We start from the raw sequence: 27,963 nt of genomic DNA, 5'->3' as shown, positions 1-27,963 counted from the left end.
TTCACCACAATAATCTTACATCTCCACTATCTTTTTCTTTGCATGTTGTTTGATTAGCGCCTTACGTTCACTCTCATTCATTCGATTATTTGCTTTACAATTATTACCAATGACATTTACCAAAAGCAGAGTATTAAATGGTTACTCTAAGGTTATAATAATGCTTTGGACATTAATAATCATTAACTGATCATTTTCACAGAATATTAACTTAGTTACCCAAGGATATTTTGAAAATCTTATTACTTCATTAATGTGTAAATAATGCCAAGAATCCTTGATCGCTCTACCAAATAACTATAAATTTATATACAGCTGAAACATAAAAATATGCATGTTTTGAAGAAAACAAAATAGCTTGCATTGTACATTTTTATTCACACCATTTAATCTTTGTTACAAATACGCATCTCATATCTTCAATGCAGTAGTGCACTACACTCATGAAGATAATGTCACTCAATGTAGGTCTGCACCACAAATCAGGTTTAACTTAAGGGTAAATGTCATGAACTGTGCTAAGCTTGTGCACAGCTCGAAAGGGGAGTGGGGTAACCGGTGAGGGACCCCCACAGGTTTCTGTTGGACCACAGGACTTCGCTTCAGCAGATGGATGGCTCCTCCACGGCCTGTGCGCCCTCGGTTGCAGCCTTCACGCATTTGGCCATGGTTTGGGAGGCTCTGCTGATGGGGTCTGAGGACAAGGGTCACAGTGCGTCAGCAATACAAGCCACATTCTCAAAATCAGGGGCTGGTGTTCACAGAAGGTCTGTGCCTACCTGTCATGTAGAAGTCCTTCACTGTGAGCTGAGGGGGCACCAGGGGCTCAGACAAGAGTGTCTGGTTGACAGCCTAAAAAGAAAAGTAAAGGGACGTGTAAAGGTGCACAAGCAAAAGCGTCTCACCAAATAAGCAGTTCTCGATAACGTAAAGCAGAAGATTCGAAGCAGCTGCAAGGGCAGCCTTCATACATCCATCAAGAATCGGAGCAAAATCATCGTATAAACAAACAAGCGGGCGACCTTCAGACTGGAACTCAATGTTCTTCTTGCGCAATGAAATACTGGACTGGCTGACTCATAAATTTGGCGACTAAATTAATATTTGGCATGTATAAATGACAAGTTTTAATAAAGATAGCACATCTGTAGCCTCTCCATCCAAGGCTCTCTTAAAAGCCTCTTTTAAAGGGAGCCAAGGGTGTGGCAGGAAGAGCATTCAAAATAGAACACGATTAATAACAAAAGTCCTCTAAGAGGTCTCTAATCAAACCTATTGCAGCTCATGGGCACCAAACTGACCTTTGACAGCTCGTTTGCCTGCTTGAAATAGTTGGCTTCCTCCACGTCGTCGTAGCGCACCAGGTTGGGTGACACCTCAGCTAGCCTGTCACGCACCCCGTCCAGAGTGTCATAGGGGAGCGTTACACCAACCAGCTGCAAACAAAGTCACGTCACTGGGAGCTGACTGGACACACCCACACCAGCAGTGCATCCAAACAAACCATCTTTGGGAATGTTCGTAGTTTGAGCACCAAGCAAAGGATGGCGGCATACTTCTGAAATGGCCCTGATGATTTTCCAGTCCTCCCTGGCCATGCCCGGTGGGGTCACTGCCACCCTGGTCTGCTGGGCCCGCCCCTCAGTGTTCACATACGTGGCACATTTCTCCGTGTATGCCGCTCCAGGCAGGATGATGTCAGCCATGGGCGCCCCCATGTCTCCGTGATGGCCTAGACCCAGGAACACGCATAGTTAGCTAGGTAAACTCTGGAGTCTAGCTTCCCCTAAATAAAAGATCTGGCTGATGATCGATGAACACTGAAAACATAGCCCCATTTATTCAGCTGCATTTAGTTGTATCCATGAATTAAAAGACGTTCTTTAAATTCTGTTTATTTTTAGATAACCCTTCCCAACATAGGTACTCTTAATATATGATCTAGACCAGGGGTCTCCAACTACCGTCCAGTAGGTTTTCTATCATACCCAGCTTCTGATGAGCCACACCTGAGGACAAGGGTCACAGTGCGTCAGCAATACAAGCCACATTCTCAAAATCAGGGGCTGGTGTTCACAGAAGGTCTGTGCCTACCTGTCATGTAGAAGTCCTCACACCGGGGAAGATGGTGGTGCAGGAGGTAGTGCTATCGTTCGGCAACCTGAGGGTTGCAGGTTCGAGTCCTGACCCCATCGAAGTGTCCTTGAGCAAGACACTGAACCCCAAATTGCTCCCGGTGTGCAGGTTGGTGCCTTGCATGGCAGCCTTTGCCACTGGTGTGTGAATGTGAGTGTGGATGGGTGAATGTGAGGCATGTATTGTAAAGCGCTTTGAGTACTCGTAGGAGTAGAAAAGCGCTATATAAATGCAGTCCATTTACCATTTACCATTTACCTGTTCTCAGGTAAATACCAGGAGCAGGTGTGGCTCATCAGAAGCCAAGTGGGACAGAAAACCTACTGGACAGTAGCTCTCCAGGACCAGAGTTGGAGACCCCTGATCTAGACAGACTAGAAGACTTCAGAGTCAACAACAAAGGAGCAAGAAGAATGCAGACCCTGGTAGATGATGAAGCTGTTTTTTGGCAGATCCTGTCGAGTGATACAGCCGGCTTCTGCTCCAAGCAAAAACAGCACCTTGGGCGGATTTTTCCTGATGGCTTCCACACCAGGCTTGTAGCCCAGGTCCAGTGCAGCAACCTGACTGGCCACCCTGTCAATCACGCAGGAGGTGGATCATTGACTGGATTATCCCAGCTCTCATTGGTTACTTGTCTCAATGCCTCACTTGTCCCATCACTGGTGTGACCAAATGAAGTCTCATAAACTATTTTCTGTATTTTTTGACCCCACTAGATGATACACTTGGTTTGCTTTGCGGCACGCAGAGCCCTTTTTTTGAATAGGCAGCACCATCTAGTGGTGTCAGAAATTATAGCAAATGGTTCATGAAGCTTAAATTGGCCATTACCAAGTCCTGCTAAGAAGTTACCTGTGAAGGACATTGAGAACCTTCCAGCTGTCCTGCACACCGCTGCTGGCACGGGCATTCTGGGCAATGGTGGACACCAAAGCATGGAGCGCAGTGCCATCACCTCTTTGGAGGCACGCGCTGCCTACTACCACTACGGGGTGCTTTGCCTTTGCCAGGATCTGGGGCAAGAGAAGATGAGGTCAGGAAGGGAACTGAGACTGTCAGGGATCAGCAGTAAGCATGGTAAATCGCTCATGGATGACCCATTATTCCATGAGCAGTGAAGGGGATTTTGAAAATAATAATTTGCCAACTACCTGGCAGAAGGGGTGTGTCCCAGCAGCAATCTCCTGCAACACCTGAGCAGAATCCCCAAGGTGTTCATAGGTGTAGCTGAGATCCACTTGATGTCCCACCAGGGCCACCTGCAGATCATTATGAAGCCAGCTGCAACGGGGGGACCAGAAAATAAGTCACATAATGTGCAAAATTAGTCTTACTTTTTTTTTTTTTGGTCAGACGGACCCACCTCTTTCTAACACGAGCATTGAACAGAGGAGCCTCATAACGAGGGTTGGTGCCAACCAAAAGCAGCAGGTCCGCCTCTTCCATGCCGCCGATGCCAGTGTTCAGCAAGTAGTTTGATCGCAGGTCAGACCTGCCAACAGAACCGGCATCTACGTTAATGGCAACCTAACCTGAAACCACGCCCCATATCATGTTGCCTTGATCCCTCCTGCGTACCCAGCCCCAGCCATAGGGAAAAGCTCCTCAGTACACAGGCTGTCACTATTCAGCCGGTTCAGCAGGTCCTTCAAGGCAACCAGCGCCTCCGCATCAACCAGGCCGCCAGCAATGGCTGCCACGTCCTTCCCCTGCACCCCCTGGAGCTGCAGTTCAAAGAAGGAAAAGATAGATTATGGGACTGCAGTCACCCCAAAGCACCCAAGAATCACAACATTAATGTAGGCAACACAGAATAAAAAAATCATAACATCTGCCAACAGAAGACTGGGGTGCACTTCGAGGTAAGTTTGACATACCCAGAGTAGAATGTTAAACAGTACTGGTTATCAACTCAGTAACTGACTTGGGATTTGTCTGCGCATGTTCGCATAAAAGGGGTGGGCGGCAGCATGGAAAACTAAAGGTGCCAACTAAGCACCACCATTTGAGATGCAACAGGTAAGCAATACCCCCCAAGCATTTTTTATTTATTGTCAGCTCCCCCCTACCCCCCAGCAAATTTAATCTGTTCCTAGCAATGGACCAGCACCAAATACCTGTACTGGGGTACAAAACTAAAAATAAAACCTTAGTATTTCTTGGTATTGGTTGGAAATGCAAATAAGTGGTATAGCTTATGCTGACTATTTAGTCAAAGTTCAGCACTTATATCGGCCATGTTTTTGGTGCAAAGGAGGGTTAGCATTAGGGTGAGGGTAACCCTGTTTCTAATCTGAAAGCCTACACTCAAACCTGCTTGGAATAGGTCAGACATGGAGTGGAAATGACCATGACGATACATGCCGTTTAAAAGGGAGCCAAAGACCCAAAGACAGCCTCAAGAAACCTCACTAAGGCAGCAAACTCGCTTCGTAGTACATCCCTCAGGACTCAAACTACCATCATATGTTCTGTTCCAACTTCCTGTTCTTTGTATTTACAAAATCTTGGGTTAGACAGTTACTGTGACTTAGATTAAGGCCTCTCTACCCCTCACCAAAAACCGAGCACAAACATTAGCTAGCAGTTCAACAAAATGCCGCAAATCTGATCACAGAATATCAGGCTGCACCACTGCAATGAGTGTGTATCGACTTTCAGCAGCGTAGGTGTGTAGGTCTGCCTGGAGAGACTCATACCACGCCAGCAACTCGCGTCAAGACGTCCTCCCAGCCAGTGGACACCAGCTGCCCTGAGGCATCCTTCACCATGGGCTGAGTGAGCCGCTGACGCTTCAGCCCATCATACGCGAAGCTGTGGGTGGGAAGGGTGTGAGGTGAGTCTGCTGGCGCCCACACAGCGAGCTGCAGGGGTCTGCCCTGAGCGGAGAGTCACCGCGGCCTCACCGCGTTTTATCCGAGATCCACTCCTCGTTGACGTCCTCGTTGAGGCGTGGCAGGATCCTCATTACCTCTCCCCCCCTTGTGCTCACTACAATATTACTCCCCACCGCATCCAGGACATCGATCGATTCAGTCTTCCTATAAGCAGAAAGATCTTGGAGTCACCTGCCTGTCCTCCATCCAAAAAGATAACTTGGCTTTCCATGGTGGAGATGCTGTCAGAGCGAGTGGAATGGAATACCTGGTCTCCCAGGGCCGGGAGGTGAACGCATAGGGTTTGGAAGTCAGGGCCCCGACGGGACAGATGTCGATCACGTTCCCCGACATCTCGGACATGAACATCTTTTCCACGTAAGTGCCCACTTGCATCTCGTTGCCCCGTCCTGTGGTGCCCAAATCATCCACACCTGCAACTTCACTGGCGAACCTATGAAAGGGAAAGAAACATTTGTTACCCTGAGATCGAGGCTACCAGGGGGACGGGGGCGGCATTAGCCCCCCAGTACAATGCCACACCCTGGAAGTCAGCCATGATCATGTGGCCGTCATGGACAAGCTGGCTGGTGTTGGCGCCCCCACTCATGCGGCTCACCGAATGCAGCGTGTGCACTGGATACAGCGGGTCATGATGGTCTTAACGAGGGGCCCGATGTTTTTGTCCTCCACGGCCCTCTTCCCCTCTGTGAATCGGCTCCGGTCGCTACCGAACATCATGGACTGATCCTAAACCCAGCAGAAGATGCAAAAGGAGCTCACAGCAGCAATTCCCTTTGCCCGTTGGGCCACACCAATCCATAGAGACTGGATACAAGAGCTTAGAAGACTCATTTCTATTAAAACAAAAAACAACACTTACCTCCAGTTACGAGTCTTTTGTAACATCTAAGCTACACTGCAGAAAACTACAGTGTAGAACTACACCAATTATCGTAGTGCCAAAATCATAAAATTTGCATATTTTTAAGATATTCATTCCAGAAAGTTCTGTAGTGTTATACTTTCCTCGTTTGTTGAAGCTGCCTGGCACAAAAAAACCCTTGTGGACCACTCCCTGTTCTACCAGTAGACTCTACCAGAACCAGATTTTCTGTGGGTTAAGTCTCCCACCTCCTCATGTTTACCTGAAGGTCGCACTCTCCTCCCTGGTCACAAATGGGGCAGTCCAGAGGGTGATTGGCCAACAGAAATTCCATCACACCCTCCCTACGAGCAAAAACATTGTCACAAATGTAGAAAATGAAGAATACTGCTGACTGACATGTTGTCAAGCAGCAGCAGGCGAAATTAGCGTTTTACTTTAATATGAAAACGTATATAGAAATATAAAGATCACTGACACCATAACAACCATACCTTGCTTTCTTGGTTTTCTCTGAGTTGGTAAGAATGTTCCAGCCCTTCATGACAGGCATGGCGCAGGAAGCCACGGGCTAGGAGATCAGAATATAAAGTCATCACCATGACGGTCACAGAATAAAAATCAAAAACAAACGAAAACTGAATTGGCTCAGGGCTTGTTCATTCCTCACCACTGTCACCCGAGTCCTGAGCATCGCCAGGACGAAACCACACCGGAGTATGGAATTCACCCAGGCTACATGGGTGTTATTGATGTGCAGTTGCCAGTGTCACAGGTGAACTGAATGTGTTACATTTTCCCTACTAGTTGTGCATAGTTACGCTGTAGTGTTACGCATGTAACAATTCACCTAATTCACATTTAAGTTCGATTCATGATTCAATCTTCCTACAATATTTTTGAGAGAAAAAAAGAAACATTTTATTACCCAAAAATGCAACATCTATTTTCCTATTTTTTATCAACTTAAACATCCCGTTATTTAAATTAAGAAAAACTTTTGTTTCATTTTCTTAATACCCAACAATAATTATTTACAAACATTTGGAAAGGTTTGAGTAAAATATAGCAGTCTTTCAACTAAAATATTCCTTTTATTAAAAAAAGAAATAAAGTTACTAATAGGGTGACCAGATAATCCATGTCAGGGAGGACACATTGAGCTACTACGGGTTTTACAAACTACTTTCAAATTGAAAGGCTCCTATGCTCGGCTAAATAGTTCAGCTCTGCTTGTGCTTTGACTGGTTTGTTTCCTTGACTGAAAGACTCATCCAGCTGTTTCACATTAGCATTAGTGACACATGCATGATTATAGGAGACTGACCAATCAGCACACAGCAAGAACTCAGTGCTCAGTTGAAATCCAGGTCCGTTTAATTGAAATGGTAATTTACAATTCCTGTCCTAGCTCAGATTGTCCTCCCTGACATGGATTATCTGGTCACCCTAGTTACTAACAAATAGCCCTTTCTTAATAACCATTCTGCCATTCCATAGTGCTATTTCTGCAGGTTGGTTGGTTGGTAGTGGAGCAGGCCAAGTTACAGATAAGACAAATTAAGAGATTACACTGCCTAATAATAATTTGAGCTATATCAGTTAATTTCTTAATTTTTATTTCCACGATTCAAATCATCATAAATTTGTACTGTGATTTATCATCAAACAATATATTGTTATGTGCCTATGCGGTACTACGGTAAAAAATTAGGAAAGAAAAATCCAGAGTGAGATTTAAAGATTCAAATTGAAAGCACATCCATGATGCAGTGGAATGTTTGCTCCGGCGATCCACACCTTTGGGGCTTTTTCGATCTCCACCAGACACATGCGGCAGTTCCCGGCCACGGAGAGACGCTCATGGTAGCAGAATCGCGGTATCTGCACCCCGACCTTCTCACAGGCCTGTGTGACATCCAGAGAAGCCACTCAATGTTTCAGAACACACAGATTTTCTCACAAGTATTAAGACAAAAGTATTTAAAGTCGAGCCACAAAACACATCCAAACCCTGCCTTGGTACTGCTGTCTTGTGGTGAAATATGCAGCATTACGCCCTCCTTTAAGCTGGAAAGAAATTAAAAACTAAACAAGCAGCACAAATATTTCAGAGGTTCGTTCACCTGCAGCACTGTGGTTCCTGGCTCTACCATAACAGGTTTTCCATCCACGAACACCTCCACCAGGTTACTGGCTGCGGTAGCAGCTGTGCGGACTGTAACACACATGAAATAGATCAGGGCCCAGTTTCTCGAAACCTTCTTAACGCTATGCCATCCGTAAGTTCTATCTTTTAACATAACAGGCTGAAATTAATTTCTACAGTAAATACAGCGAACATCTACTGCTGTCTGATTTTGTACCGATAATAATTTGAAACAGCTGAAATGACAGCGAAAGGAAAAACGATTATCTTTGGATGTTGGTTAAACAAGACTGTTAGCACAATCTCATATTTAACCAGACCTGGCAGCATCCCTAATCGCCACCAGGCATATCAAGCCTATTACAGCCTAATGCACCGTTATGAGACCTTCTTTAGAGCTTATCTGCTAGAACAACATGCTGAGAAGGGACAGACCAAACGCATTACCTAAAAACGATCACATACAAATAAATATATAAAAGAGGAAACATACCATTGCTGGTGGCCGCCGCAAACCCCTTGGAGGGGGCGACACCGGACAGCGCGCGGGTAACGGCCGGCAATCGCAGCATGACGCCACCTGGGCATTGGAAACCATGACACCACGTATCAGGAAAATGACTCCACTGCATACAACGCTATTTTGCCTTATTAATGGCGCAGAACAAGCAATTCTAAGAAACGAGGTCCCCTTAACATCGATCAAGGCAAATCTGCTCCATCGCCCTACAAGCTTCTGTCAGCAGCAAATCAAAGCCCGGCGCGTATAAACCGTCCCATTTTTAGAAATAAGCCGATCAGTGACCAGCTGGCCAGTTAACATCCAGCAATTATGCATTTCAAGTCGCGACCAGTGAACCAGTTCTGTAAATCAACAATTAAGAGCTACGTTTCAGTAAAGATGATGAACATTGCATGCTTCTCAAATACAGCATACAACACTGTTCACTTCTGGATATGGAAGCTTTTTTGTGGGGGACGGACGCATAAACAAACACAGGTTACATGGCATCTCTTTTACTCATTTACTTTTATTACAATTCAATTCTTATACACAGATATATCACTGCTTGCCTGCACTGTTGACAAGATCATCCAAGTAAGGCGGTCACAAAAGTGTGACCGCACACAAATGGCTAGAGATGGGTAACATAAACCATAAATCAACGAGACTGCTAACTCGGTTTGCTAGTTAACTTATAAATTTAAATTACATTTAGAAGACCCTCACGAAAAGTGTTTTCTATAGTGCATAATCAAATCATAAGCTTCTGATCTGGTATCTCACTACAACTTGCTAGCAAGTCAAGGACACGGAGAGCACGGAGCCATATCACTGGTAACTCTAGTTTAGGTCACGTTTGCTCAGTCACTATAGAAAACAGCACTTACATACTAAACAACGCATGCAACTCAAATGGAATTCTGTGCTTTATAAGAATAACAATCCAAAGCAGCCTGATATTATATTTTACCTCGTCGCTACTTGGCCTTCTGGACTAGAGCAGCGACTCTACGTCACACGGCAATGGCGACTTCGGGTAAAACCGGAAGGGGTGACGGAAGCAGCCGAACTCCCTCGGGCCTTTAACTTCCAACTAAATAAGTAAAAATAAAAATCTAAATGAAATAAAATTAAATGTACCTAGTCGGTTGTATCAAAAATCATTAAAATATACAAAATGTGTTAGTCACTTATTACCTTTCACCTTGCTGTTTCGTAACTTCCGGTCGATTATTGTGCGTTAGTTCAGGCTGTATCTAATTTGGTTGCATCTGCTTTGCAAATAAGTATATGTATTTGTTACGTTAATAAAAAGTTAATTGTATAAGCATTCGAAAATGTGTTAATCTCTTGTTTGTTACGTTATTAGCGTTATGTGTACTGCTACAGTTCTGAATGAGTCACAACGGCAGCCTTCAATCAATATCGTGCATGCTTAGAAGTTTTCTACTAAGCAAAAAAAACTTGTCATGTAAAAGCTAAACTTCTACTGTTTTAGTCTTATATACCACCTTGTTTGTAATTTTAATAAAGACGCGATGTTTTGTTTTATTTCCCATTTTGAGCAAATACATTTGCCAGCTCTCGCCATTTGATTGGATAGTAACCATTACGTGACAGGAGGAGCCAGTCTGCTGCCCTATAAATGATCTGACTTAAACCAGTCGCCCTCTTTCCTCCGTTATCAAAAAGCAGTGTGTTGTGGTATAACAGGGCGCGAGTTAACACGTGGGCTTACAATGGGCCACAGTGAATTATCAGATCAGCCGAAGATCCCCGACTGCTGTTTCGGCTATCACCGTTATCAAGTGGTAGGTGTTTTTCTCTTTTGAATTCTTTACCTATGAAAACGTTAGCAGTCACTTAAAGCTGATTAAGTTGAAAATAGAACCCGTATAAAATTCAGGTTTCTGGTGTGAACAAAACTATGCAGAAATGCCTCTAAAGATGTCGAAAGAAATGTATTAAGATGTTTTGCTATCTAAACGTTGGCTTGGGCCTGACCATGACCGTCTGTTCTCCATTTCGGTAGTAGGTTTGCAAATATGAGCGACGTGTGTTTTTGATGTGTAGCTACTTCACAGCTTAAAGGATATTTGAGTTATGGATTGTAACTTGTGTGTAAACTGCATATTTGCTTTTTCTCCCCACCACACAGGATATGACATAGCGTGTGGCATGAGGTGAACTTTGCCCACCACCTGAAACTTGCCGCATTAGGTCATGCCATCTGTCGTGATGTCCCAAGTCAGGGCAGCCTGAAATAGGCCAGGTAAGGACTGTCTTCTCTGCTGTGGAACATCGTGCAGTTTGAGGCTAAGTGATGATTCATTTCACCATCTTTCGCCTGAGAGCGTGATGCACATCTCTCTACAGCCTGATTAGCCAATGTCTGCTGCAGTGTATGTGCTGCCCATGGTGTACATACCCTAACTGCATTTCCCTCGTGGTCTTCCCAGAGTGACTACTCTAAACGTGACCGTAGGCTTCAGTGCAGTCCAAGAGGGCGTTCTCCTGCTGAAGCAATCGTATGTATCTGCATTGTGTGGTGAATAGATTGTCAACTGTGTTAATTTAATTGTGATAAGCTGTCTGTTAAAAATCCACAGACGGAGCTGTAAGCAATCTCCCAGCTGAGATGTGACGAGGTTGGGAGTTTTTTGTGATTAACTGGAGCTTTTTTTTTCCTTGTATGCTTCATATGCTGTAACAATGCTAAATTTGGCCGTTCGGTGGATTGCACTTGTGCATTATTGAATGGGTGTAGAGTCCACTGACTGGTGCCAGGTAATCAGATTAGGACTTTGTTGCCCGTGACTCTCCAGATTGTGTAACAAATGTGTACAATAATAAAAGCACTACTGCAAATACTGGTTTGCTGGTCTTGCATCTTGTGTGAAATTCCTTTGCCCTGAATGAAAATGTAACTTCTCTTCGACGCTCGTTCCCAAGACGTCGGCTGGGTTCAATATGCAAATGTTGCGCCTGCCTGAATCATTTTGTCACAGAACGGAATGCGATATTCTAGTCCAAACGCCATGTTTGTACAGTGTTAATTTAGTAATTTATTGAATACTAACGAGACAAAAGGAAATCACTTTTAAAAAGTCCCAAGCGAAACTTGGAAATGCTTCCGCTCATTACATCCTCTAGCTGACCCTTTCGTTTGGTCGAGCTGTACCACCAAGCGGAAACTGGTATAAGATCCCCACCAACCCTTACAAAAGTGCAGTAAGGTGTAAATATTCAAGCTACATCTGCTTCCAAGCAGTGTGTGATGGCAGCAGCCATCTTTTTACCGGGAGATGAGGCGCGTCGCGCGTGCTGACGTCACAGCCACCGCGGGAGGGAAAGGGTCGGTGTACTTAAATACGGCGCCGACGGGTTCCGACTGGACCGGCTATCGAGACCAGATGCGAGCCAATCGGGTGCGACAAAGCGGCGCTATCTGCGATCGTCGTCGTGATTATTGCGCGTCTTCGCAACGGGCACTAACGAGCTCGGTTCTGCTTGTTTCGCTACAACCTACCGGTGGTTGTCCGTGGGCCTGACAGGTGGAAACACGCGTAACTAGCTGCACAGACGGACTAGCTGCTCGCCTGTCCAGCATTTCTGCTGTTACGAGACTGCGGTTACAGAAACTAGCGTCACGGATATTTTTCCTCTTCACGCTAGTGGACGCTGATTGTATTTTGGTGTTTATGGACCTGAGTTTTCATTCGCTTTTTTGACAGGCCTAGCTAGTTAGCTGTTAGCTCCCCTTATGTGGCAGCCAATCAGCGTCATCATCATAGCGGAAGCGGCTCAGAAGCCTGGTCACGTGTCTATACGCGGTAAGAGTCAGTCAGGCCCGTAAAGGCAAATATTCGGATAGCATCATCAAAAACTAGGCGGCTATGGAGTATAATACGATATCTCGATGCAGAAATAAAACGCCAGCAAATCATTGTTTTTCTACTGAATGCGAAGCGCAAATCGGCACGTTTGCATTGCATTTAACTTCCAGAAGTAGCGTGTTGTCAGAATAAATTAACTCACGTTTTGCTATTTCAGTAGCGTTTGTGAACTGCTTTGCTTGCTGTTTTTAATATCTTGTTATATAGCGTTAGTCGTGCTTAATGGAACACCCATAAAATATTAGAGTTGTATTCATTATTTTTATATATGCTAACATCGAGATACACGGATGTGTATAGTACGTAGACGTCCTGTTGACAGCGTGGCGTCTGGAAGCGTCACTTCGTTTTTGCAATGATACCACTTTGAAACAAACATATAACTGCACCTTTATGTCAGATACATAGTATGCCGTAATTTATACTTCATCCGTGATTTAATTTTATTGAACTTTGTAAAATAAGTCGATCCTTGACTAATTGCTGGGATTTTGTTAATGTCTTGTTTTTTTAATTCATCATTTTGCTTCAACATTAAACACCGCTAGTAAAATAGAACAACCATCGGATTCAGATGAGAAATAATTTCTGTAATGTAAATTTAATAATCACATCACTACTCACTTCCTTATAGTTGTAAAGTTGCTTTTATTTGTATACAGTATGGATATATCAGTTTTGGCCGTTTTTAGCCAAAACATGGTTGATTTGTAATTCTGTTAGGGCATGATACTTTTAGGAAATTGATATAATAGGTTCCTGCAACCCTGCATAGGACAAGCGGATATAGATAATTGATGTAATGCCACTGTTGATAATATTTTTGCCGTTGTGTTTTCGTATAATAACCACTCGGATCTTTTTTTGAAGATTTGACAGTGGAAATCATCTTGAGACTTCTCCTAAGAAATGCTGGTGATTGGGGATGATTCTCTGCGCTATGATTGGCCAGTCTGTGACGACACAATACCCTGACTCATTGTGAATTCCGTACCAACTGCTGCCGGAAATGTAAGTATTTAACAGGACTGCCATCCTTAAACTGACCACAGATTGGATTACATATTTGCAATTTCTTTTTCCCTAAAGAAAGTATTAAATAATGTTCTGCCCTAGACTGAATTCTTTCTGTAAGACTGCATTTGGCCTGATGTCTTAACTGAGTATTTAAGACCAGCCCAGTGATTGATTATTTATGCCTAAAAGTACATGCAGTCACAATGAAAGAAACTCAGTCGCTGCAACATTAATGGTTACGCTCGTGTTGTTGTGTTTCCTCAGATGCATGATAAGACGATGCCTGCTGAGGGGCGCTCTTCTCCCTCCGGTCAAGGTAAGAGAGGGGAGGACAGAGCGAGGGGAAAGGAAGAAAAATGCTACAGCAGAGCATTTGAGAAACTAGCTTTCACCAGAGTTGCTGACTGCAGTCAGGCATGGAATTGCTGACTTGCGAGTCAGATGTAGAAGGGCTTTTCTGCTCCTCTGCCTATTAAATCATAGGTGATGGTATGTGCCTAAAGTGTGCCCTGTGGTTTTTTGGCAGAGGCACATCGAGGCCAGCCTGAGACTGTCAGTAAGCAAGAGAGGACCAGCGCGTGAGTCCACGACCTGTGCCGGGGTGTGGGGGCATGATTCTGTTAATTGAATGGTGTGGGTGCCTGGCGATGGGGTTGGGCCCATGTTATATATGTACAGCACATGTGGCCTCGCTGGGCCCTACTCTGTCTGGTTCCTCGTATGTGTCAGTGACGTTTGAGGGCTATTGCCTTTAGGATGTACCTTAATACTTAGGCTCCTCTCAGTCTCAGGAGCAGCGCAGCTGAGCAGCCTGTCCCCGGTCCCTCTGGCGTCCCCCAAAGGCAGGGCTTCTGCGGCTTGTGTCAGGTCATCTACGACAATGTGGAACAGGTACCAGACCCTAAACTTCCCAGCTGAGTTGTTTGCTCACCTCACAGTGTGCCCAAACAGAGGTGAAGGGTTTTATAATGAGAGGAGCAGTTTGAACAGCAGAAAGAGCCACAAATATCTGTGTGGAGACATCTTTCAGTTTAGTGCATTCAGGATTTTAGGGCTGACTGCAGTCTGAATAGATGAGTTTTGGTTCTTTTCTCAGGGAGCAGGGGGATTTTTGCAGTCTGGAGGCTTAGGAGAAGCCCAATACACTGCACAGATCAATGTCAAAAAGACGAAGTGCACCTTATTTTCTGATCTTTCACAGCTGGAACAGTTAGGCTTCCTGACTTATAGGAACCCCGTGTTCTTGAAGTTATCTTAGGTTTGATGAGATCCTGTAGATGTCATATTGGGATTGAGATCTCATAGATATTCTGGTGCTCAAGGGTTTGATGGGCACCAATAAATGTCATGTTGCTGTAGGGTTTGAGATCTTGTAAATATGCTGGTGCTGTGGGGTTTGATGGGATCTCATAGGTATGGTGTCTGCAGTTTCCTTGACAGCCCTCTAGGTAGTATCCGGTATTTAAATTCTGAAGACCTCTAGCAGATAGCAAGCTAAGAGAGACCAATCAGGAAGTGAGAGGTGAGCGTTTGGGGGGGGATCTGACTCGCGCAGCAGTTCTCCGGGCATGAGAGTTCAGTGTGCCTTGGCATTCCCGTAGCACATCCTGAGCTCCAGACACCGGGAGGTGGTGAGGGGAAGCCGGACATGTGTGCCAATCGGGAGCCTCATGGAGCGATTCCTGCAGGACGTCATTCAGCATCACCCAGACCACTACAACGACGTCACGTGAGTAACGGTGCCATTGTCTACACAAACCTGTTCATGCGGTCTCAGGCTGGGTGACCGACAGCTGTGCTCCATGTGAGCCGCAATCTTTCATCCATCCATGTTACGTAACTGCTTAGTCGGCACAGGGGCAAACCACGCCGCCTTCCGGAATGCTTGTTCTGGTGCCGGATTTACACCTGGAACTGGGACAAGGCAGCTTGGTGTCCAATTATCTGCTGAGGTTAAGCAGTCTATTCCGTTTCTCGGAATTTTATTAGACTTGCGTACTTAATTTTATTAGTGGGTGAAAAATATGTGAAACTTATAGCTCACAGTTTGATCAAAATAATTATCAAAATCTGGAATTGTTCTCAGAATTGTCTTAGTTTGTCAATAATAATTAATTGTGTAGAATTTCAAAGATTGTTTTCAAAGTACCACATGGATGTGATATTTTAACCAAGTTCCCAAGCCTGATCCCTCACAGGGTTTAATGTCGTGTGATTGACAGCTGTGAGACGGTCCCTAACCCTCACAGGGTTTAATGTCGTGTGATTGACAGCTGTGACACGGTCCCTAACCCTCACAGGGTTTAATGTCGTGTGATTGACAGCTGTCAGACGGTCCCTAAGCCTCGTTTGGTGACCGGAGAAGCAGCCAACATTTCGATCCCTGTTTGGAATCAGATGCCAGTAAGGGCCTTTTGGGAAATTACATTTTATATTAGTCTGCCAATCACTGAATTGGCCTGTCTCTACAAAGACCCATTATGATATTGTAAAAGTTTTATTGACATTTTACAGTCAAATTCTTTGTTTGGCTGTGTGTGAAATAACGGAATGAAGAATTTTTTTTTAATTTTTTTTTTTTAATAGTGTTAAAGGATTTTCATAACGGATAGTGGCATGTCGGGAAGAAGCCTAGGGGTGGGTTGTTACCAGTCCCGGTCACTTGTACTGTCTCCACGTGGTTAAGCAGGTTCAGGCTGTATCTCACAGCCAGATGGTTCACACGTAGGTCTGGGCTGTGTGATTTTCCCTTTTCCAAAGTGGCAGAACATTTTGGGGAGGGGGTGTTAATGGTTCAGATAATATACATTCTCACCTTTAGTCTAAAAGGAGAGTTGTTGATAGCCTGCGTGTTAAAATGTTTTAAATATATGTAGCTGACATTATAGTTTGGGTATGTATGTGCCCTGTAATGGACTGGCGTTGCATTCAGGGTATACCCCTGCCTTGTGCCCTCTGCTGCTTGGGATGGGCTCCCGGCCCCCCCACGACCCTTACCAGGAGTTTGGAGAATGAATGGATGGGTTAAATGCTACTGCTATCATCTCTCCTTTATTATTTTGATTATTGGCCTCCGTGGGCCAGTTGACCTGTTGTTTATTTTGTCTTCACAGGCCGACGCATGCTGATCTCCCATCCCTGAACTGCCCTCTGGTCCCAAGGGAGGAACTCTCTGACTTGTGCTGTGTGCTGGAGGATGACGGGGACACGGTTGGCACCCGTGAGGAGATGCTCAGCACTGATGATAACTCCTGCCATTTCCTATTTGTAGAAGATACTGGTGACTTTCGAGAGAAGGGCTCACAAGACACCAGGAGTGATGTTGCTACAGATACTCTTGTAGCTTCACGCACAAGTAGGTCGTCAGATGGAGATAAGAAGAAGTTGGGCCAAAACCGAAAACCCGTCAGCAAACACTCCCCTATAAAGGGCTTTTTACACAGGACTAGTTTTAGGCAGGTCCCAGCCCCAGTGTGTGCTCATAGCGCCCAAGTACCAACCGTCAGCCAACCAGTTAACTTACCTGGTCCTCTTCATCGAAAAGCTCACAGGAAGACAGATCGACGGAGAAATAAAAATGACTCCGCTTCATCTAGTTCGCCGGCTCCCAGGGCTAGTAAATCCAGGCTGGATCCTCCACAGAAACTAGAGGCCAGGAGGCCAGCTGTGGGGCCATCAGTACAGCCCAGCTTGCAGGGTATCTCCAGGGTTCAAGCTCCCCTTAGTGACCATTCTGAAACAGTAGAAAATGTGATAGAAGCGGTGATTCAGAAGTATTGTTATGGATTCAGTGATAACGAGCATCAGGGAGAAAAGGACAGCTTCCATTTGAGTCTAGGCTCAATCACCAACCCAGATTTTTCTGATTCTGGAACTAGCCTGGAATGGGATGTCCCTGCTCAGACTGTGTCAGAAGTGGCCAAGCCAGACGTAAAAGATCTCGGTTATCTCATGGAGGTGCATATAAATTTGGAGGACCAGAAGTACAAAAGTCAGTTAGACAATGCACTGAACCTTCTGCCTGAAGAAGAAAAGAGCAGCAAAGTGGGATCAGGGGGAATGAGAGAGGAGACTGATGGGGAAGTTCTACCTGCATTGCCACATGTACCTCAGTCCTTTGTTGGAAAGACATGGTCCCAGGTCATGTATGAAGATGACTTGAAGATTGAGGCCATGGTACGAGAATTCAGAGAAGGACGCTTCCGATGTTACTTTGAAAGTGAGTCCCATGCAAAATACAGAAAAGGGAGCAATAAGCAAAAGAGTAAGGAGGGACCTTTGGCAGAGGATGTGAGGGCAAGTGGGGATATTATTCCCCTCATGGACCATCCTGAAGATGACGCCTTCTGTGACAAGGGGTTCCAAAAGAAGGCAGGCCGCAGGACATGGAGACTGGCCTCCCGTTGTCAGGTAGTGAAGGTCAGTCACAGCACCCAGACCACCACACTGTCTGGACCTGTTGTCAAAAGCAGAATCTTGGAAAAGTCTGCTATGTCCACAACTGGATGTGAGGTCCCACAAAACCTTAGCATAGAAAGGACACCTGACATGAAGACCAGACTATGTGCATTAAAATTGCCAGAGTCATACAGCAAAATCATGAGCCCTTTGCAACCTAAAACAGTGGTATACGTCCTATCTTCCCCTGACTCTGGTCCAGGCCCCTTGAAGCCCCTCACCATCAGGAAAGTTGGTCGGAAACGAAAATCCTCAGAAAGTGAAACTGCATTAAAGTACAAGTACAAAAAGACCCCACTGAAGTACTATGACCCACTGACCAACAGGATCCTTAAGACTCCACCCAAGGGAATGGTTATAGGGAAACCCAAAATGCTCCCACATGTTCGGCAACTGTTCAGGAGCCTCAGCCCAGACATAAACAAGGAGAAGCAGTCTGTGGAGCAGAAAGAGCCACAGAGCTCTTCGAAATGTCGGGGCAGCAGCATGCCAGACTTCTGTGCCTCTACGTCAGGTTCATGTCTGGAGAGTATTGGTGCTTCTGAGCTGGGCTCCTCTGTTTCGAGCAGGAGGGCGCTCTTCAGCCGCTCCTCCTTATCAGGCAGTGGTCGTTTTCTGCCCAGGGCCCTCACTCCTGCTCCTTCTACTGAAAGCACCGCAAGGGGACTTCCCACTGAGTCTGTCGAATCCATTCAAAATACTCCAAGGAGGGGCCATAGACGTGAAAGGCAAAGTCCTGGAGTAGAGTGTCTGAAAGAGAAGTCTTTAAATCCTGCAGAAAGTCCCTCGCCTCCTTACAGACCTAGAACAGTCTCGACAAGATTGACGACCAGGAGAGGACAAATGATAACGGAGCTCCCCATGAAGCCCTGTGCAGCGGGACAACAGTCTAAGCCAGGTGAACACAGGAAGCATCCGCCCAAGGGGTTTCTACCGAAAGCAAAGGCCCAGGGTGCCCCCCAGCACAGGGAAGCACCACAAAGAGTCACCAGGAAGAAGCCAGCCAGAACTAAAAGCTCAGTGAGGACCTCCTCTCAAACCCCAGGCATGCAGAAAAAAAGTACTGGAACCCTGACTAGATCCTCCACCAGGCACCTCTCTGCACCCCTAGGCCCTCAGAAACTGAGAAAGAGAGTGAAGAGATAGGACCACCCTAGGCTGACTGTAGCTACTTTCCCCTGTGGGGAATCACTACTTAATGCACTAATGCCAATGGTACTGTGGAATCACTGTCATTCAGCCCTATGAAAGCTATATGAAAAAAGGGGAAAGGAGTGACCAAAATGATGCTGATGTCTATCCTCATTGAAAAATGGTAATGTTTTGCACAGGGTGTAGCTCCAGAGGGGAATATAAACTATTATTTTTTGTTTTTCTACAATTAATCAGGTTATTTTTTTAAGTTTATAATAAATATTTTTCTCTGAGGTTGTCTGTTTAATAATTGTAAATTAAAGTTGTACATGCTTAGTGTGAAGTGTGTTACAGTGGGTGTCTCGTTCAGTAGGATTGCTTGCTCAGCCTGAGTTCTCAGCATCTGGAGCTTTTCCAGTGCTTCCAAGAACATTGTAGATAATGTGAGCCGTACCCGAGTCCTACGCGTGCTGACATGGTCTTGGTGGGTTTGCTCAAGAGTGTGACCAAACTGAGCTGGTTGTGTCACCAACATCTGCATGGAGATGCTAGTAATGTGTCGATATGCATAGATTATCTGAAGGAACAAAGGGCATATCGCTTGTTGTAATGTATTGATGCATTCCCAATTACTCGGAAGTTGAAAATTTCCAACCGCCTACTTGAAAAAAGCACTATAGAACAGCTGAACTGAATGGATTTGTAATACTAATTCTGCTAACGTTTAATGCTAGCAACGCAAAGTTTCTCACAAATGTGCTAGGGGAAACTAGCATATAATAAACCCCGGTGTACACCATGTGAACAGTAAATAAGCGTTTCATCAGTTTTACGTCACTGCTGCTGTCTAAGTCCAGCAACACCTTTACTGAACCGACCCTTCTGCAGTGGAAAATCGAAGCAAGCTGGAACTGTGCTGTGACTAGTTTCAATTTGTAGTACGGGTTGGATATGGCCTGGTTCCTGTACACCAGTGGAAAAGCACCAATAGTTCCCAGTGTATTTTGCTGCCTTTCCCAGTGAAAACCAAAGTCTAGTTCATGTTCACATGGGCCTCACTGACTGGCTAAGTAATTTCACTGGGGTATATGGTGTCCCTCATTCATGGCTGGCAGAGAGAACTCTCAGTGTTAGCTAGGAGCCTGCAGCTGCCCTGTGGGCACAGTGTACTTGTCTGTCCTATAACCAGGGGTGGATAATTCAGGTCCATAATGTAAAAATCCACACCAAGATTTTTTTCTCTTAACCAGTCCAGTAGAAAGAGCCACAGAGCATTCAATTGTTGGTTGAAACAAAACCTTAGCATGGGTTTTAACGTTCTGGACCTGAACTTGTCTTCTCTTTGGATCTCCATGTGCTTGAATCTCCCCTTTTGTCACCCAGAAGCTACTTGTGACAAGTGCATCACCTCTGCAAGCAATTTGGATGGATACAGTTCACATGTTTTCAAACAAGTGACCATGATGTAGTGAGAAACTATTTTTTTTTCTTTCTTGAATCTAGTAGCGGGTGTTAGATAGAGGCTGGGCTGCAGAGAGCTTTGGGCAGGTGACAGAGCTCAGCTTAGATCTCCTGCTGGGCGCGAAAGTTAGCGTGAGCAAAAAGCTTGAGCTGTGGATGGGTGTCTTGTCCATTTTTATGCTGAATGGATTTGCAAGAATGCTGGCTTGGCATCTACCTGCAAATAAGGTCAGTACACTGCCAATATGCCCCCACATCCACCACAGTGACCGCAAAAATCAGTCCATACAGCTGACACCTACACATCCTGCATGGTGTCCACATACTCTGGATAATATTAGCTGAATTTACTTTATAAGCAGATATTTTGTAATTTACATTATGTTGTATGCTGTGCAGCATATTATCTCATTACACTATATTATATACCAAAGCATTCTGTTTTCATTTCTTTTTGTTTTTGTCATGCACACATACATTCAGTACTGTGCTAGATACTTCCTGGATTCATTCAGACATTTGGAGAATGCTTTTCTTGTTAACATCAGACACACGCTCAGTTTTGTTTATGACGGGCTGGGTTTAGCACCGGCTGCGGCTGTAACTGCCCTGACACTGATATTCCCACGGGCCGCGGAGCCGGGTCCGGTATGACCTCATTCTCCTTAGAGGACGAGCGGGCGCGCCACCCACAGGCTGCGCCCAGAGGTGCAAATGGGTATGATAATGCGTTTGTAAGACGGGAGCGAGTAATAGGAACGGAGGGAAAGGGGTGGGTGGCGAATGCTTTCTGCACTTGCGCTGTTGCAGCGTCAGGATTAGTTGGCTTGTTGATCTCGGTGTCTAACCGCTGCCTTCCATCAAAGCCCCCTCTCTTTATACCTCCACGCCCCCGCCCACCTTAATCCCCTCCCTTGCAGGAGTCCCCTCTCTTCCCGCAGGACTCAGGAAGGGTTTCTCATAAACAACTTCTCTGCCATAAGGATGGGCCACAGACCGATCGCTGCGTTGACATGTTAATATCAAGCTTTTCTTAACCATCAGCTATGAATCATGCTTCTGACTTTGCTTCCAAATCTGCTTGTGAGCATCCTGGGGTTCTGGTTGCACCCATTCGGTTATGCTTCCACCGGTATGTGAAATATTAATCCGGTTTTTATAGTAAGGAAAATGATTGTTCTAACTTTGACAAATTGTTATGCATTTTCAGTTGTTGTTTTGTTGATTAGAAACGATTTTCGTATTTTCTGTGTGTTGCGCAAATGAAGAACAGGTGAAAGTGCTGTATAATTAAAAATTTAGCATATTGTCTCATATTCTAGCTGCAAACTTAAAGAGAGCATTTAAGAAATCTTTTAAAATATTGATGCATTAAAAAGAATTAATCCTTTAGCGTTGACATTGACAGTAAGTTGTTCAAGCGATAAAACACGCTGCATTAGGAACTGAGCTGGTCTCTTTTGATAGATAATATTACAGCAGTGATTTCAAGGATCCAGAATTTATTTCGGTGTGCTGTTAACTATAGCATAAAAACGCAAGTAGTTATTCTTCTGTTCACATAACGAGTGACTTAAAGTAACCGCTTTGCTTAATAAGTTAACGATTAAATAACCGCCGCAATCAGTTTTGTGTCAATGTCATCGGTTTCTGGTGTCACCCGAAATTCACGTCATGCAAATCCGTCTTGTCGGGATTTATTCTGCAATATAGTCTTTGATATGGGTTTCAGTGTGTGAGCTAGACGACCTCATGTACCCGTGTTTTGATGCATTACAATGCAACGTAAAGGCGTGTGTTGCAGTGATGGAAACCGGAGCCGCTAACACAATTTTATCAATCCTTATATAACTGAAAAGGAACATTTGCATGAAAAGAACGTACAAGGGCTAAAAAAAGAACGCGGCCCCTTTTTGTTTTCCGCAGTTCCCCCGGCAGTAGAGAATGAGGCGATAAAGGATGCGGTGTTTGAGACGCTGGGGCGGGAGCAGCGGACTGCAGCAGCGGACACCGATAACAGCACACAGCACCCGTCCGAACATGAGATCATTTACCCCTCCCGACTCATCTACTACCTTAACGAAGAATCGGAGAGCACCTACCACGATTTAGACACTAGGGCAAAGAACCAAGGCACAGATGGACAGGTCAGTGGTAGACTCAACTGCTGCCGGGGCAGTCATTCTGTGTGGGAGCCACACTCTGCGGCAGTAACGGCACAGTGGCTGGCTAGTCTGCATTTTGGCATGATGCCTGTCAGGGAGAAGCCAGCAGTGGTGTCAGAGTTAGACACCTCTCCCTGGGGATGAAACTGCTGCTACCCAGGAGTCCATGCTGACCTCTGTCCTGGCACATCCTCTCTGCTGTGGTGCTCTGCATTGCTCAACACACAGTCCCACGCTGTGCTGAGATAGGCAGGTGGCCTGTCGCAGGATGCCGTCCCCCACCCCCGTCACCTCAGCAGTGACCTTCATAGTCCTTTCATCTGATTTTATTTCTCAGAAAGACACCAGTCCCTCAGTCACTCCTCCAGCTGTCCCTGATCCCTTGGGGTCCCCTGCATTTCAAAGGCAGCCTCTTCCTGCTACCCTTTTACTGGGTTTTGTGGCATCCAAAGAAGATATGGACAGAGAATCTCTTAGATGTGGATCAGTCACCATCAGAGAAGTCTTATTGTTAGAGCACATTGCCCGAACACCCCCAACACCATTTTAGGTCTCTACTCTAGTTTACATGATGGTCTACGCATAGGAGAGCCTTACCAGGCCATATTTGTCAGTGCTTTGAGGGGGCAGAGAAGATCAGGGGACATAGTTAGGACCAGATGGTCCTTATGTTCCATATTACAGCAAACCCTACCCCTGCCAAGATAGGCAAATGTGTTCTTGAATGGACGCTGCATCATACATCTTTTATGACCATTATACTGATGGTACAAGCCAAGGGATCCATTCAGAAAATGTTCCAGGCCAGCTGACACCCCATGCATGAAATTTACCCAAATGTCTTTTCTCGTTGCCACGTCTACGATTTGTAGCCCCCCTCCCACCCCGGCCGCACAACACCGTTGGCCTGTTTGAGCGTGCATCGCTCCTGTTGGCTGCTTCTGCTATTTTTAGGCTACATGATGACAATGATGACAGCACGCAAAGATTTTCCTCATCAGACCGACAGAGATCAGTTTGTGTTATTGACAAGCCGTATAAACATATACATTGTCTAAGATGTGTTCCAGGTTTCTATTTGCTCTTGCCAAGTGAATTATGGGAAATAAAATAACTATTAATCTTAATAACAATGCATGCCTTCATAATTAATTATCTTATTTTGCTATTTTATCGGTGTTCTAGTGCTGAATACTTTGTCTTTTTATTGACTTATTGTCTGTATCCTAGGTGGTCCACCTAGCCCAAGCCAGCTACCAGATCGAGGCCTTTGGTTCCAGGTTTATACTGGACCTGTCTTTAAATAAGTAAGTGCTGTTTGGGTCGAGCCTCATCTTCCTGTCAAAGTTTTGTTTCTGGCTAAAATTCAATGCACAAGTGTTATGAACATGATGCTAAAGACAATTGCTTGATTGTTTTGGGCACATCGGCTTCGGTAATTGTCTCTCTGTGGGTGCTACTCTACAAACATCATGGGCAGATCACCATTGATGCTTTAGATCAGGGCTATTCAAATCACGGTCCTCAAGGTCCGAGCCCTGCAGATGTTCCCGCCTTCCTTTACCTGTGAGCCAGGTGTGAAGCCTCTGACCAATCAGAATCAGTAATTATCAAACTAACTGCCTGGGAGAACTGAAAACAAGGCCTGGATCTGGAATCGAGTGCCACTTTGAAGAGCCCTGTTTTACATTCTGCAAGAGCCCGTCCAGTTGTTAGTGGTGATGACTGGTCCCATTTGTCGGTCCTTGTTATTTGACTTTTTCTAGTAGGCCACTGGCTGATTTCATTATTAACAAATGTAATGGCAGTGTATGTGTCTCTAAGCTCTGCTGAACAATGCAGCTGCAAAGCAGCTTAAAACAGGCTATTCCAGGTGGTGGCATTTTCCTCAGCAAGGGCGTTGTGGCGTGAGTCAGGTCTTTTTTTCAATCAAGCAGATAACAAGATTTTACTGAGTTTAGCACATTTTTAAGCAAGCTTGTCACAAAGTGGTCCACTGTTATTTTTTTTCTTTCTCAATAAGAAGTTAGAAAAAATGCAAACTGGAAATACTGAGAGAATTAAAGTTTCATCTTTAAATAATGTGGTCAGTGCATTGCTGCAAAATATGGCGTGTAAATGTGCATGTTCTCAGTGATGTGGTGATGTACCATATGAACTCTTGAATGTCTTGGAGCTGAATGGCGCAGTTTGTCAGGCCACTTATCCATTTGCGGCCTGTGAGTGATTTTTCATTTCATACGTGTGGGCACTTCTGTGTCCTCCTGTCCTCAGTAAGAGGGCTTGGAATACGTCGTGTGTTAGAGATGGGATGGTCACTACTGAAATGTCAGATAATGCAAAAGGTCAGCTAGTATGTGACATTAAGAACTAGTATGTGACAATAGAACACCTTCCCAATTCTCATTTCCGGTTCACTGTTCATCCAGCCCGTGGTTGCAGGAATTCGGGCCATTGGGTGGCGCTGTATTTTCATAATGGAATAACAATTCACCTGAGTAGCATGTCGGGTTTCCCACTACACGGATCCCACATTTATGGTAGGCAACACGTGAAACACGGATGTTGATTCCATGCCCAACAACTCTGGGGTGACGACACAACACCGCTGCACTCAACCCATCATGGGAGACTAATATATATATGGTGGATGATTATAAGGTGGAACAGAGAAGTTACTTAAGGAACCCAGACACTCTATTGCTGGTTGGCATATGGACGACATCCCACAATGCAGTGGGCTGAAATAAATGAGGCCCGCTAGGTTCCTCTGAGGTCTGGACGGGGATTCAAATAGTGCCAATACTGGAGAAGAAAATGGCTGTTCTGGCGTGGTTGTGTAGGACAGTTCAAAAGAGAAAAGACCAACGGAAAGGTCAGGCTGCCTTGACCAAACCTGAAAACCATGCTGTGGTTTGTCTTATGGAGGAATCCACTCTCTTTCATTATTAGATCCACTGAATTACTGAAAATGACTCTTCTGTTAAATATGTAATTTAAATTTATTAAGGGACTGATTTCGCCTTATCAGTGAGTTGTGGTCATTTCCCTACTGATACCATGGTCATACTGGGATTAATACAGTTTTCTGCATGTTTTCCTATATTTGTTGTAAATCTTTTACTCTAAAACTCCGTCTCCTTATTTTTCAGGTATTATATCCTGTTTATGGGTGTAACTCTGTAGTGGTTCGTGAGGCAGGTCAGGTTGGCTCCTTCTGGGAATTTTGCATGCTAGGCTCATGACTACACTTCCTGTCATGTTTATCTGGGAAATTTACAGCAGATCCAGGCTAAAATATTCATAAATCAGGAAGCCCTCAATTTAAAAGATTTTTTTCAGGTTTCAGTTCTGCACAAAATCTGCAAAATGAAGCCTGAGACTGATATCTTTCGGCGGGCTAAGGCTCAGTGAGCAGCACTGTACCCTAACACCTCTAGGGTGGCATTAGGGCTGGGTATGTAGTTGGCATGGTATATTTATGTTCCCCTGGTTCTGTAATTGCTTCTGAGGGCCAAAAACATGCAGTTTGGCATGTGCATTCCTTGCATTGGTGTAACATCCTGTCCAGGGTGTATCCCTGCCCTGCACCCTCTGAATTCTGGGATAGGCTCCAAGCTCCCCCCTCCAACCATGAACTGAATAAGCAGTTGGAAGATGGATGGGTATTGGCCAGTCTAAATATAGTAATGTAGGGCAGTCTCCTCTCAAAGACATATTTCTTTTTGTGGGAAATTATGTTGACAATTGTGATGAAAACTAGGATATTTTGAGAGAGAGGTGCGAAGCCTCCAATCACGTTGATGAAACATGAACTCTTGCTTTAGAAGGAATTTAAAAGACTAATTTATAGGATAGAGACCATGAGAAATGGAGGTGGGGGGGGTTTGGGGATTGGTGCTCTTGGAAAGTGGGGGAGATGGTGGTTATAGGGGTTGATGATCTTGCTGTAATAGTTGACATTAGCTCAGTCATGGGATGCCTTAATCACAGTCATTCCAGACGAAACACGTGCCTTAATTACTGTGTAACCAGGGTATTTCTCAGCTGGGATTCAGCCTGAGCAGCATCTGGACGCCGCTGGAGATCTGAGATATCAGCAAGACATGGATATACACACTCTCACCCTGGCCATCATCCTCGTGGATCCCCATGTACACGCACAAACCTCGTATGCATTTACATACAAGCACGCTGACAATCTGCCTAACCTATTCATGAAAGGATCAGCGTAAACAGGTTGACAACGGTGTAGACTTCTTTATATTGGATGGTATAGATGATGCAGATCACTTTTTGCAAAGTTTGGATGGCTTCTTACAATGTCTATCTTATGTAGACTACTTCATGTCAGAGAGTAAAGGTGGCTCCCTATTAAGGTAGTGTGGACTACTTCCTGTCAGAAAGTACAGATGGATTCCTGATAAGGCAGTGTAGGCTGCTTTGTGTCAGAGGATTTATCCCATTTACCCCACTTAAGTGCAAGCACACTAAGACACTAGACCCTAGACACGTATGTTGACGTAAGACGCAAAGTGTGCAAGTGTATGTAAAGAGCCCAAGTGTATGGGCAATTATTGAAAACGATGGAACACACTTGATATTTGAAGAGGTGAACAAGAAACACACTGCAACTATGCTGTCATTTGTGTTGGTTGCATTTGGGGTTGGCCTTCACTGTGGAGTAGACTATGTAAGCATTTGTTATGCAGCTGTGCACACTTGCATTGAAAGTTCTTTGGAGGTATGTTGGGCTCTGGTAAGCCGGCAGACTTCCTCATGTTTTATGTAAACTTTAGTCGTCACTGATGCGGTGCATTGTGGTCTATATACTGAGCCAAAGACTGCTGCCTTTGCGTTATCTGTCAAAGTGTGGATAAAGTTGGCTTATTTGAGGAATGGGACACCCTTGGATTCTTGCACTAAGTGTGTGAACGCGTCTGCCAAGTGTGGTATTGTGCAAATGTGTACGTAGTGGGGCAAATGGGACCAAGTCAGAGCATAAAGATGGCCTCCTCTTAAGGCAGTGTAGACTGCTTCCTGTCAAAGAGTAAAGACTGTTTCCTGATAGGCATTATTGCCTGCTTCCTGTCAGAGGATAAAGGAAGCCTCCTGTTACACAGTGTAGTCTGCTTCCTGTCAGAGTAAAAATGGCTTCCTGTTACACAGTGCTGACTGCTTCCTGTCAGACAATAAAGGCAGCATCCTGTTACAAAATGTAGACTTCTCCTTCTCATAGCATAACGGTGGCTTCCTGTTACGCAGTGTAGACTGATC

At 45.0% G+C, this 27,963-nt stretch overlaps 3 protein-coding genes across 10 annotated transcripts in view; 2 read left to right on the top strand and 1 right to left on the bottom strand.

Moving 5' to 3' along the window:
• Positions 1 to 358: 358 nt before the first annotated feature.
• On the bottom strand, positions 359 to 9,648 carry ndufs1 (NADH:ubiquinone oxidoreductase core subunit S1). Its single transcript, XM_023827849.2, has 19 exons — positions 9,526 to 9,648; positions 8,544 to 8,630; positions 8,028 to 8,119; positions 7,702 to 7,809; positions 6,396 to 6,472; positions 6,164 to 6,245; positions 5,635 to 5,765; positions 5,284 to 5,469; positions 5,046 to 5,180; positions 4,839 to 4,953; positions 3,718 to 3,863; positions 3,503 to 3,631; positions 3,291 to 3,420; positions 2,992 to 3,152; positions 2,558 to 2,712; positions 1,557 to 1,732; positions 1,302 to 1,436; positions 780 to 852; positions 359 to 694 (listed from the first exon to the last, which is right to left on the bottom strand). Exons 2-19 carry the CDS (start codon positions 8,620 to 8,622, stop codon positions 603 to 605), a joined length of 2,202 nt encoding a protein of 733 aa, XP_023683617.2. The 5' UTR covers positions 8,623 to 8,630; positions 9,526 to 9,648; the 3' UTR covers positions 359 to 602.
• Positions 9,649 to 10,205: 557 nt separating this feature from the next.
• On the top strand, positions 10,206 to 19,403 carry zdbf2 (zinc finger, DBF-type containing 2). 7 transcript variants are annotated; one of them, XM_023827839.2, is made up of 9 exons: positions 10,206 to 10,366; positions 10,714 to 10,827; positions 11,015 to 11,083; positions 13,322 to 13,462; positions 13,733 to 13,784; positions 13,995 to 14,046; positions 14,254 to 14,359; positions 15,070 to 15,197; positions 16,582 to 19,403. In XM_023827839.2, the coding sequence occupies exons 5-9, from the start codon at positions 13,733 to 13,735 to the stop codon at positions 19,070 to 19,072; spliced, it is 2,829 nt and encodes a 942-aa protein (XP_023683607.2). In that variant the 5' UTR covers positions 10,206 to 10,366; positions 10,714 to 10,827; positions 11,015 to 11,083; positions 13,322 to 13,462; the 3' UTR covers positions 19,073 to 19,403. The 7 variants fall into 7 exon arrangements, with proteins under 7 accessions (XP_023683607.2, XP_023683606.2, XP_023683605.2 ...); XM_023827844.2 differs by lacking the exons at positions 10,206 to 10,366; positions 10,714 to 10,827; positions 11,015 to 11,083 and adding exons at positions 11,738 to 11,983; positions 14,897 to 14,990; XM_023827838.2 differs by lacking the exons at positions 10,206 to 10,366; positions 10,714 to 10,827; positions 11,015 to 11,083 and adding an exon at positions 11,736 to 11,910.
• A 1,983-nt stretch (positions 19,404 to 21,386) lies between these two features.
• The window catches only part of LOC111852215 (disintegrin and metalloproteinase domain-containing protein 23-like), a 29,462-nt gene continuing 22,885 nt past the window's right edge, over positions 21,387 to 27,963 (top strand). The window contains exons 1-3 of one of the 2 annotated variants that reach the window (XM_072700276.1): positions 21,387 to 21,653; positions 22,448 to 22,668; positions 23,917 to 23,993. In XM_072700276.1, coding sequence (XP_072556377.1) covers positions 21,575 to 21,653; positions 22,448 to 22,668; positions 23,917 to 23,993 — 377 coding nt within the window. In that variant the 5' untranslated portion in view covers positions 21,387 to 21,574. The remainder of the gene's footprint in view (positions 21,654 to 22,447; positions 22,669 to 23,916; positions 23,994 to 27,963) is intronic. The other variant, XM_023827846.2, reaches the window with a different exon arrangement.

The sequence above is a fragment of the Paramormyrops kingsleyae genome, chromosome 16, assembly GCF_048594095.1.
Source record: "Paramormyrops kingsleyae isolate MSU_618 chromosome 16, PKINGS_0.4, whole genome shotgun sequence".
Lineage (NCBI taxonomy): Eukaryota > Metazoa > Chordata > Actinopteri > Osteoglossiformes > Mormyridae > Paramormyrops > Paramormyrops kingsleyae.
The sequence above is the reverse complement of the archived record's forward strand: the minus strand, read 5'-3'. Positions and strand labels throughout refer to the sequence as shown.